At 45.1% G+C, this 11,301-nt stretch overlaps 1 protein-coding gene across 1 annotated transcript; it reads left to right on the forward strand.

Annotated features, from left to right (window-relative positions):
- The first annotated feature begins 8,088 nt into the window (after positions 1-8,088).
- LOC139383236 (TMF-regulated nuclear protein 1-like) lies at positions 8,089-8,704 on the forward strand. The gene has a single exon (XM_071127678.1). The coding sequence runs from the start codon at positions 8,159-8,161 to the stop codon at positions 8,702-8,704; it is 546 nt and encodes a 181-aa protein (XP_070983779.1). The 5' UTR covers positions 8,089-8,158.
- The last annotated feature ends 2,597 nt before the right edge of the window (positions 8,705-11,301 follow it).

Consider the following 11,301-nt stretch of genomic DNA (forward strand, 5'->3'; position numbering starts at 1 on the left):
TTCCCACAATCCTCCTCTGTTTCGATGTCAAGTATTGTGTGATTGATTGTCGAAGCACTCAAATGCACTCTCCTAAAGTCACTGTAAAGCATTGGTTTTCTTCTTTTACTCAAACAATATTGTTTGGGCTTTTCTGATTTGAAATTGCCTCTCGGCTGGTTTTTCCACTTATAAGTGAATGTCCGCAGGTAATTTTTTTGTCTCCTGTTCAGTTTGACTCTACTACCCGGGTAAAGGTCTTTAAACACTATTGTGCCAACCTGAACCAAGCTGCGCCGGCTCTGCTATTTTAACCAGTACAGCTCAGTACAGCTTGGTTTGGTTCGGCAGTGAGGAAAAGCCCTGGACTTCCATCAAGTTCTTTCTCTATTTCTACTTAATCATAGGTCATAATAACTTCTAGACTAAATGATCATTGTATTATTTGCTGTATTGGGATAGGACACATTTGTGGCTAAGTTTTAAGTAGCCTGTAAAGGTAACTTGACCTACAGCATACTTTTAGATCCTGTAAGCTTCTTTAGGCTTGACCCTTGACGTCTAGATATCTGAAGCATATCTGTCGATAAGGGGGTTGGTGGGTCGGGATGGGGTACAGAGGGTACGTCACCCTCTTCTGCCATTGCAGCAGTGGAGATTTGGGCCTATAGGGTGTTAAAATGAGATTCCTTTCTATTAAAAAAAAAAAAGATCTGGGCTGATCAGACTGCTTTGTCTCTGCTTTCGTCTCTTATTGTCTGCATGTATGCGTACACTAATAATCATATAATACAAAATAACAGGGTTGCACTCCATTCAGGAATTGAACATGTTCCTACATTAGTCTGTCAGTGTCTTTTGTGTTCATACACTTTATGGACCACCTTTAAGTGTACTGTGTCCTAGACCATGTGACGGATGTGTGTTTTCCTTTAAAACACCCCAGGGAACAGTGTGTTACGCAAGCAGAAAAACACTGTGTGCATCTCACTGCAGCACATGTGCGTACACACACACACACACACACACAGAGAGCAGGGGGTACACTTTCATTGTACTTCCCAAACGTCCTCCAATGCACTGACTAGCTCCTGTGATGGACCTCTGCTGCAGGCACACACACACACGCACTCTTAGGCAGCTTTTAACATGGTAACACTTTCCTCTTCTGCGTCAAACCATTCTGTTCTATAACACATTTGTGTACTGACCACACGCTCCCTGAAACGGTCTACCGTCCGCTCATTAAAATACGCCAACTCTTACTTGCGTACAGTACCGCCACATACTTGCCTAATTCCTACCTCCACAATGGCATGCAAAACCCTACATAAAAGCAAATTAATATTCTGTTCAGCATCAAATAGGAAAGCTAATTCATTCTAAACACAACTTGTTCTCTGGAAAATAGCATTAACTGACTTTTAGGATGCATGTAGAGAAGGGTACTCAAATTTGTACTTCACTGACTCGTGATTGCTTAAAAGAAATGGGAATGATAGTTGGAGCTGTGTTGTTGAACATGAATTGTTCTTGAACAAACTATTTATCCTATAAAACCCAGAGTGTTCAATGGAAGCTACTCTAACGTATACGGTGCATTCGGAAAGTATTCAGACCCCTTGACTACTTCCACATTTTGTTACGGTACTACCTCGGCAATCTACACACAGTACCCTATAATGACAAAGCGAAAACAGGTTTTTAGAAAAGCATGTAAGTTATTTCTAAGTATTCAGACCGTTTGCTAGGAGTCTCGACATTGAGCTCAGGTGCATCCTATTTCCATTGATCATCCTTAATGTTTCTAAAACTTGATTGGAGTCCACCTGTGGTAAACTCAAATGATTGGGCATGATTTGGAAAGGCACACACCTGTCTATTTAAGGTCCCACAGTTGACAGTGCATGTCAGCAAAAACCAAGCCATGAGGTCGAAATAATTGTCCGTAGCGGTCCAAAACAGAATTGTGTCGAGGCACAGATCTGGGGAAGGGTACCAAAACATTTCTGCAGCATTGAAGGTCCCCAAGAATACTGTGGCCTCCATCATTCTTAAATGGAAGAAGTTTGGAACCACCAAGACTCTTCCTAGAGTTGGCCTCCCGGCCAAACTGAACAATCGGGGGAGAAGGGCCTTGTCAGGGAGGTGACCATTAACCCGATAGTCATGGACAGAGCTCTGGAGTTCCTCTGTGGAGATGGTTGTCCTTCTGAAATGTTCTCCCATCTCTGCAGCACTCCACCAATCAGGCCTTTATGGTAGAGTGGCCAAACAGAACCACTCCTCAGTAAAAGGCACGACAGCCCGCTTGGAGTTTGCCAAAAGGCACCTAAAAGACTCTCAGATCATGAGAAACAAGATTCTCTGGTCTGATGAAACCGAGAGACTGGGACTCAGCGGCGGAGACTAGTCAGGATCGAGGGAAAGATGAATGAAGCAAAGTTCAGAGATCCTTGATGAAAACCTGCTCCAGAGCACTGAGGACCTCAGACTGGGGTGAAGGTTCATCTTCCAACAGGACAACAACCCTAAGCATACAGCTAAGACAACGCAGGAGTCGCTTCGGGACAAGTCTCTGAATGTCTTTGAGTGGCCCAGCCAGAGCCCGGACTTGAACCCGATCAAACGTCTGGAGAGACCTGAATGTTGCTGTGCAGCAACGCTCCCCATCCAACCTGACAGAGCTTGAGAGGATCTGGTGAGAAGGGAGATAATCTCCAAATGCAGGTGTGCCAAGCTTGTAGCATCATACTCAAGGCTGTAATTGTTATTAACAAAGTACGGAGTAAAGGGTCTGAATACTTATATGAATATAATATTTTATACATTTGCAACAAAAAAAATGGGGTATTGTGTGTAGCTTGAGGAAAAACAACATTTGGATCAATTTTAGAATAAGGCTGTGTAAACTAACAAAATGAGGAAAAAGTGAAGGGGTCTGAATAATATCCGAAGGCACTGTCTACAGTGCATCGTCCCTCTGGGTAGTTGCCTTGGGCCGTTACTCTTCTCTATTTTTACAAATGATTTGTGTCTGGTCTTACGCAAAGCTAAAATGACTGTATGCGGATGATCCCACACTCTACATGTCAACACCCGAAGCAAGTGAGCTCACTGAGATTTCGAACGAGTTAGTATCAGAATGGGTGATTTGAATAATAAACTGGTCTTTAAATACATTTAATACATTTTAAAACTAAAAGCATTGTATTTGGTTCTAAACATTCCTAAACCTCGACTGGAGTCGGACATGAAGGATGTGACCGTTTTGAGGAATGGATGGTCAAGTCACATTGGCAAAGTTGTGAAGACGGGGAAGGGGAATGTCTGATTTTTTTGACACAAATCAACTGTACAAGTTGTTCAGGCTCTGGTCTTGTTCCAACTTGTTTACTGTCCGGTAATATGGTCAAGAGTAGCGAAGAAAGGCTTAAAACGGAGCAACATGCCTTGCCCTTAAATGCACGGAATTAACATAAACATGCATGCCAGTCGTTCCTGGTTGAGAGTTGACGAGACATTTAACTGCTTTTCTTCTAGTTATGAGTTTTATTACTGCGATGATACATTCCAGATTATCTGCATGATCTAATAACATTCAGCTCAGACACCCATATGGATATATATAAGACATGCCACCAGAGGTCTCTTCAGTCTCCAAGTCTCTCAAATTCCCTGGCAACGCACAATTTTATACAGAGCCAAGATCGTATTGGAACTCCCTTCCATCTCCAAATCCTCAAGCAAACAAGAAAAATTACCTTTTTAAGAAAATTATTATACAACTCATGGAATGGTGGGGACTGTGAGGGGACACGCACACCATTTTTGTTGTATTGTTTGTATGTTTAAGTGTGTGTGATTGTCCTTGTCCATTAGTCTCAGTGTTTTGTTACTTGTTATTGTTTGTGTTTTGTGTGGCTACTGCTTCTGTAAAACGAGTAAATAAGCAAACACTCTCTCTTCATCTCTCTCTCTCTCTCACTCTGTGCTCTTACCTTGATGTCAGTGTACAGGCAATTCACACTGCAGTAAATAAACCCTCTCCAACCACACCCATACTAACACGGACTTTTCTAGGTTCCCGGTAATTAATTACAGTACTGTATCTAGCATCTTTCCATGGCTCTTACATTACCCTGGTCTCCTCCATCTGAAAGCAACTTGTCAAAAGTAGTGCACTATATAGGGAATATGGTGCCATTTGGGACAATCCCTGGAAGATGCTGCATTGCCTCATTTCATCTGCGGTTGTAATGGCAGGCAGGTCTGTTCATTAGGGCAAACCGTAGCAACATGTTTTAAAACAGAAATAGAAACAAGCATTTCTTATTGAGCCAGTATAGATAGTACTTCCCTGTTTCACTCCATTTCTTAACGTCTTCCGTTTGCGCCTACTGAACACAAGTCTGTTTGATTTGGAGGCAGCACTAGATAGAAGCAGGAGCATCAATGTGTCTGATAGTCGTAAAACGCAGAGTGAAGGCTGCCTTTGACTCTTCCTGTCTCTGCGTGGGCGACAGACCTTGGAAATGCTCTGATAAGAAAGAGGCAGAGCGTGTTAACACCTCTCACTCCAAAACCGTGAAGTTGGACCTATGAGCGCAAGACACTGAACAGCTGTCTTTCTGGTTGGAAATATGTATTTTCAACATGTGTTCACTGGAATATTTGATAATAGTATGAACATCTACTGAACAACCTGATGTGTGTTTTATGCAGTTGGTTTTTACCTTTACGAAAAAAGATTGCAGTCAGAGTGCAGTAGAACTGTAGTTAGAAGGCAGTATAACTGCAGTATGCTGCAAATACTGTGTCCAAAATACCACAGTCGACTGCAGTTACTGCATTTTTAAAACTGCAATTTTTTTTTGTAAGGGTAGTTCTCATTATGGCTGATGTGAGCTCAATTCTGATTGTGCCTCTGGGAAGATTTTGTTAGCGCTGTGGTACTGCGCACACAAGCACACACAAAAAAACTGAAGATTGACTATTCTCTCTTTCAGCAGGTATCTGTTTCCAGCTCCTCTGCAGCACAGCCCACTAAAGTAAAAGTAGACCATATTCCCTCTGAAACTACGCTATGCCTATGAGCAGAAGACGTTAAAAAAAATACTTATTTTTGGTTGCACCCTGAAAATGAGCCCCCTGTCCCCTGCCTTACCCGTGGCGCTCTCCCCCCAATTCCCAGTCAGACCTCATGGTGATATAATTGACCCTTCGCTAAGCCCCGCCCCCCCTTGGGTACTCTAACCACTGGTGAAATCCCCTCACAATGATCTCAAACTGTTTTTTTTTTTTTTTAATACTAAATTAAATTAAACACAGACCACCCCTTACTCATCAGGAGACTCTCGGGTATGTTGTGGTGGACTGTCATTACAGTTGCTTTAAGGGAACCTGGTCAAAAGAAGGTTGTAGGCACTGGATGGCTCTGAATGCACTGTCATTTTTTATTTTACCTTTATTTAACCAGGCAAGTCAGTTAAGAACAAATTCTTATTTTCAATGACGGCCCAGGAACAGTGGGTTAACTGCCTGTTCAGGGGCAGAATGACAGCTCGGGGGTTTTGAACTTGCAACCTTCCGGTTACTAGTCCAACGCTCTAACCACTAGGCTACCCTGCCGCCCCGTCATCATGCAGCCAAAGTTACTAACCACTAAGAGCCAACTAGTGTTCTCTCCAATTATAATTTGGGATTTGAAAATTACTCCCAAGACTCTGCATTTCAGGAATCGCAGTAGCAAGTTCTCTTGGTGCACTGTTAAATTATTGAGCCATTTAAAAAATTAATACATTTTTAAAAAGTGTTTCAAACGTGAGCTTGTCCGAGATGTTGGACTCGACGACGGTTGCTATCCATTGGAACGCTGCGATTGGTTGCCCAAAATTCTGTGCAGTGGTCAATTCCCTTTATCCAGCAACTGACACATCACTCCCTCCCCCTAGCACAGACATAACATAGGCAAAGGAGATTAAACTAATCTGGGACAGAGGGTCTGTATACGCACAGGGAGGGAGGGAGGAAAGGGTATATGGAGGGATGGTTATTTTCACAAGGGATTGAGGACAGGCTTTCTGTGTTTTAGTGGGGCGGAGGGAGGGAGGGGGAGAGATGATGTCTGAGATGGGAGAGAAACCCTGTAATACTGTAATGCATCCTGAATGATCGTATCAGGAGCCTTGTTTTGCGTGTGTGCGAGAGCGTGCGCCAGTCTTTCATGAGAGGACAGGGTTTGCATCACGTGTCCCTCTGGCTTACTTGGCTCACAAGTCACGGATGGACACAGTTGTTAGCAGTGTGTCTGTGTGTGCATGCTTTTCAACCTGTCTGTGGGTTATATGAGGAACCCTTATTGGAACTATGTTGTGCGATCAAACAGTGGTAGCATCCCAAACACTAAACTAGCTACAGCACGTCAGGGTTGGGGTAAGGAAAGTTGAAGTTGACCCCAACCCTGCAGCATGCACACTGCAAAACCCCACCAATCTCTTGCACTCTCTTATATATACACGTATAGTACCCGTCAAGTTTGTGGAAGCCAGGTAAGCTGATACATCACTCTTCTTCTTGGTCAAATAGCTCTTACACAGCCTGGAGGTGTGTTGGGTCATTGTCCTGTTGAAAAACAAATGATAGTCCCACTAAGCGCAAACCAGATGGGATGGCGTATTGCTGCAGAATGCTGTGGTGGTTAAGCGTGCCTTGAATTCTAAATAAATTACAGTGTCACCAGCAAAGCACCATCACACCTCCTCCTCCATGCTTCACATTAGGAAACACGCATGCAGAGATCATCCATTCACCTACTCTGCGTCTCACAAAGACACAGCGGTTGGAACCAAAAATCTCAAATTTGTACTCCTCAGACCAAAAGGCAGATTTCCAATGGTCTAATGTCCATTGCTTGTGTTTCTTGGCCTAAGCAAGTTTCTTACCAAATAGAGCTATCTTCTGTATACTACCCCTACCTTGTCACAACACAACTGATTGCCTCAAACGCATTAAGAAGGAAAGAAATTCCACAAATTAATTTAACAAGGCACTCCTGTTAATTGAGATGCATTCCAGGTGACTACCTCATGAAGCTGGTTGAGAGAATGCCAAGAGTGTGCAAAGTTGTCAAGGCAAAGGGTTGGCTACTTAGAAGAATCTCAAATAAAATATATATTTGTATAACACTGTTTTTGTTTACTACATGATTCCATATGTGTTATTTCATAGTTTTGATGTCTTCACTATTATTATACAATCTAGAACATATTTTTTTAAAGAAAAACACTGGAATGAGTAGGTGTGTCCAAACATATAAATGAGAGAGAGAGAGAAAATAGTTCAACCTGGGGTTAGAGCAGCTGGCTCGATCAGCTAGCTAGCAGGGGAATGAACCAAACAGATGGTACAAGGCTGTCTGATCATTCCAGGTGTGTGTGTGTGTGGAGGGGGGGACAAATTACCATTGGATAAGGGTCTGAGATGCACTGAGTGAAGTTTGTCATCTTGGAAGAGCTAGTTCAAAAAGAAAGAAATTCAATTTCAGCGGTGAATGATAGGACGGGGGAGGAGGAATAGTGGGAAAGAGTGATAAATGAGTTTGGAAAGGAGAGGGTAAGGGAGAGAGAAACTAAAATGTGAACAACACCCCGCCCTCCTCCACTTGCCATCTGATGCTGAGACTGTGTTGCTATGGGCAACAAGCCGAACGGTATAGAGGAGGATGGATAGAGCCCAGCTGGAGTGAGGGAGGGAGGGAGGGTGGAGAGGAGAGAACGACTCATACAACACACACACACACACTAAGCCAACCACAGACAGGAGAGGAGCTAGGAAAGAATCGCTGAAAGTGTTATCCCTCTTCATTTTCCTGTTGAAGTAGGCTAAGAGCACCAGAGATGGCAACACAAAGGACATCGAGGGGGCAGAGCCAGCAGAGAGGCAAGCAGCCAATCGGCATTCAACATGAAGCAAGCAACCAATGAGGGGCGAGTGGACTCCTCCCCATGAAACGCTTTACTGAGCTCCGATCTCTTATTAATGAATGAAGCTGCTCTGAGGCAGCACGCCACTCACTGTGCTCCCACAGAATACTAGAATCAACAACAACAGCAGCACAGACTGACGCCCGCACCCAGCCGTGAAGAAAAACCTCAGACAAGCGCCTACCACGGACGACATGGATTCCCACCTTCACCCTGAGGCCTCAGCACCCCCCCTTTCCGTCCCTTCCCTCCCTTTCTCAGCCCTGTCCCCTTCCCCCCCCGGCACGCTGGCCCTCCCTCTTCCATCGCCCGCCACACGGCGCTCCATCTCCATGGGCGACTTCCGGCGGGTGACGATGGCCTTGTACGGCTCGGAGCCCTCCTCGACAGCCACCACGGCCCCCTCCTCCAAGATGGTGACCCCCAGCTCCAGCATGGAGTTTGAGACAGCCCGCCGACGCCTGCTGGAGATGGAGGAGCGCCAGCGTGTCATCCAGGAGATGGAGCGGCGCCTGGAGGAGCTCCGGGAGGTGTTCGTGCGCTCGGAGCAGGAGGCAGTGGAGCATGGCGAGGTGGTTACCCGCATCGCCTGCGCTGCCCAGCAGGGGGAGATGTACACGGCTGAGAACAGCCAGCGGTTCAAGAAGGGCCTGCGCTTCAAGAAGCACCGGCCCACTATCGTTTTCTCATCCATGCTAGGACTCCGCACGTGCCTGCCCTGGCCCGTCAAGCTCAAATGACCCCCATCAACTACAGAGCACCACCTCTTCAGACCATTACCCCTTATTGATGTACAATCCCCGCTTGAGCTCTTGTTTGTTCCTGGAGGCTGGCCCTCTATGGACTAAAGACCGCCTACTGAACATATTAGTTAGTTTGGCAGCCATTGGACTCACATGGTACGTCTGTAAACCCAAAAGGTTATTGTACAAATGCAGATGTCATTGCTTGATGTAGTTGGTAGATTCTTATTTTCTGTGCTTTATGTGTTGGAAGAAATGGGAAAAACATTCAAGGTGCAAGTCTCTGAAGAGGCTACGAGCAGGCATTGGACTGTGAGGTAACATGGAAACAATTCATTTTGTCTGTGCCTCTTATGATATGCAAAGAGAGAACAGGGTTATATAACAAAGCTGGGCTTATGGGATGGGGGAGAGCGTTGAACAATATCCCTTTCCAACCCACTGAATTGAGAAAAGGGGAGCGAAGGGCAGTTGAGGATCGACAGAGAAAGGGGGAGTCAGAAAGCGTGGGTGGCAGAGGGCCATGCTCACGAAGGGAAACGTGCCTTGGCATTCCCCAGCAAACTCTATCTCTCAGCCCAGTAATCTTTTGAGCTTTGAAAGCCAAGTCCCCAGTGGAGTTATCGTCGACTCTCTCAGGGCGAGAGAGAAAGTAGTTCCTCCTCAGAAGCTTCCACCTGTGGCCTCTTCTTTGTCGCCTGGCAACCCAGGCCAAGCTCTCTCTCTCTCCTTAAAACCTTCCAGAATGTATTCGACAAACATTGTGTCCTCTGAGACCGAGGATTCAAGAACAACTTGCTTTTTTGCTGCATTTATTTCAGTCGGACCTGAGCCATGGACAACGGCGCTGACGCAAAACTATGTTATTCTGATAACGGTAGAGCTGGGCTCTCAATGCTTTAGAGGTTGACGGAATGTTTTAGGGTTGCAATAGCCATGCCATGGCCAGAGAGACGAGCAAAGGTAGGTTATATATACCAAGGTCACAGACTAGCTGAGCCAGTGGGGTGGATGTTTGTGCTGACGTCTAATGTTTCTAGCTCTCTGTGTTGTTGTCATGGCAAAAGGATGGCCGAGTCAGATCTGTGAAAGATGGAGGGTTGAAAGAGGAAGCCAAAGAGGAGACAAATGAGCAAATATAGCAATTTAATGTAATTGACGTAAGCGCGTTGGTACCCACTGCAATTAATGCCCCTTTTCATAGGAAAATAAACTGAGGATGGTTCAAGGATGGGTTTGTTGAGGATGGTTCAAGGATGGGTTTGTGTGACGGTGTCTTTGAAGGTACATGGTGTTCTGTTTTTGAAAGTGTTAGCTGTTTCTCGTTTCTCACTTTATCTGGGTCCCATGCAGGTGACCTGATTCCACAGAGAGAGGCCTAGAACAGAACACACTCGCACGATTATTTGTCCTATTTCTTCTCCTTCCTCTCCTCGTTCCATTCGTCTTGGGATACCGTTTCCCCCACCCCTTTGCTTTAGCGCCAGTGTGTGTGTGTCGAAAGAACAGCCAATTCACTAGGGGGGGGTCTATTTATGGCAATCGTAGGTTATGGCAGACAGACAATCTCTCTGCTACATAAATTGGAAGTGTGTGTGTGCACATGAGTGCAGTATCTACGACAGCTACTACTTTCCAGGTATTGTTGAAACTGATGATACAGAGCAAATATTACATCAAATTCAAGGGTAAGGTAAAAGTTGTAGCTGATACTGTTTCAATGCTCAGTCATTTGGTGTATGACATGTTGGCTGGAAACAGGAAATGGTGAGGACCCTTTTAGCTAACCATATTTCATAAGAACTAACCTGTCATAGGTGGGCAGAGGAAACACTTCAAGGTAATTGGCTTCTTCACAGCACGGTAATTGTTTCCCATTATCATTCTGTTCAAAAGCTCCATCAAGGTTCTTAGTAGACAAGAAGGGAAGTGTTTCTGGTACAATTCGATAGGCTAGTTTAAATTGTTTGGACATTTGGCAAACTCTTGCTCTTGTTGGAGCATCATTTGTTGACGTTTTAAATCAATGTCTTGCTTTGGTGGTATTAGGATTTCTGCTGCTTCCAGGTTGCTGTTTAATGTTAGAATAGCTTGGAATTGCTTGAGCAGCCTGGTCTCAGTGCCAGATGAAACATACTTTATGTATTTCTGAGCACCTCCAAGACGTACACTGCATGACCAAAGGTATGTGGACACTTGCTCGTCAAACATCTAATTCCAAAATCATGGGCATTAATATGGAGTTGGTCCCACCTTTGCTGCTAAGGCTTTCCACTAGATGTTGGAACATTGCTGGGGGGACTTGCTTCCATACAGTCACAAGAGCATTACTGAGGTTGGCCACTGATGTTGGGCGATTAGGCCAGGCTCGCAGTCGGCGATCCATTTCATCCCAAAGGCACTCAAGGGGGTTGAGGTCAGGGCTCTGTGCAGGCCAGTCAAGTTCTTCCACACCGCTCTCGACAAACCATTTCTGTTTGGACCTTGCTTTGTGCACGGGGGCATTGTCATGCTGAAACAGGAAAGGGGCTTCCCCAAATTGTTGCCACAAAGTTAAGATTTCCCTTCACTGGAACTAAGGGGCCTAGTCCGAA

This window comes from Oncorhynchus clarkii, chromosome 25, assembly GCF_045791955.1.
Source record: "Oncorhynchus clarkii lewisi isolate Uvic-CL-2024 chromosome 25, UVic_Ocla_1.0, whole genome shotgun sequence".
Taxonomy (NCBI): domain Eukaryota; kingdom Metazoa; phylum Chordata; class Actinopteri; order Salmoniformes; family Salmonidae; genus Oncorhynchus; species Oncorhynchus clarkii.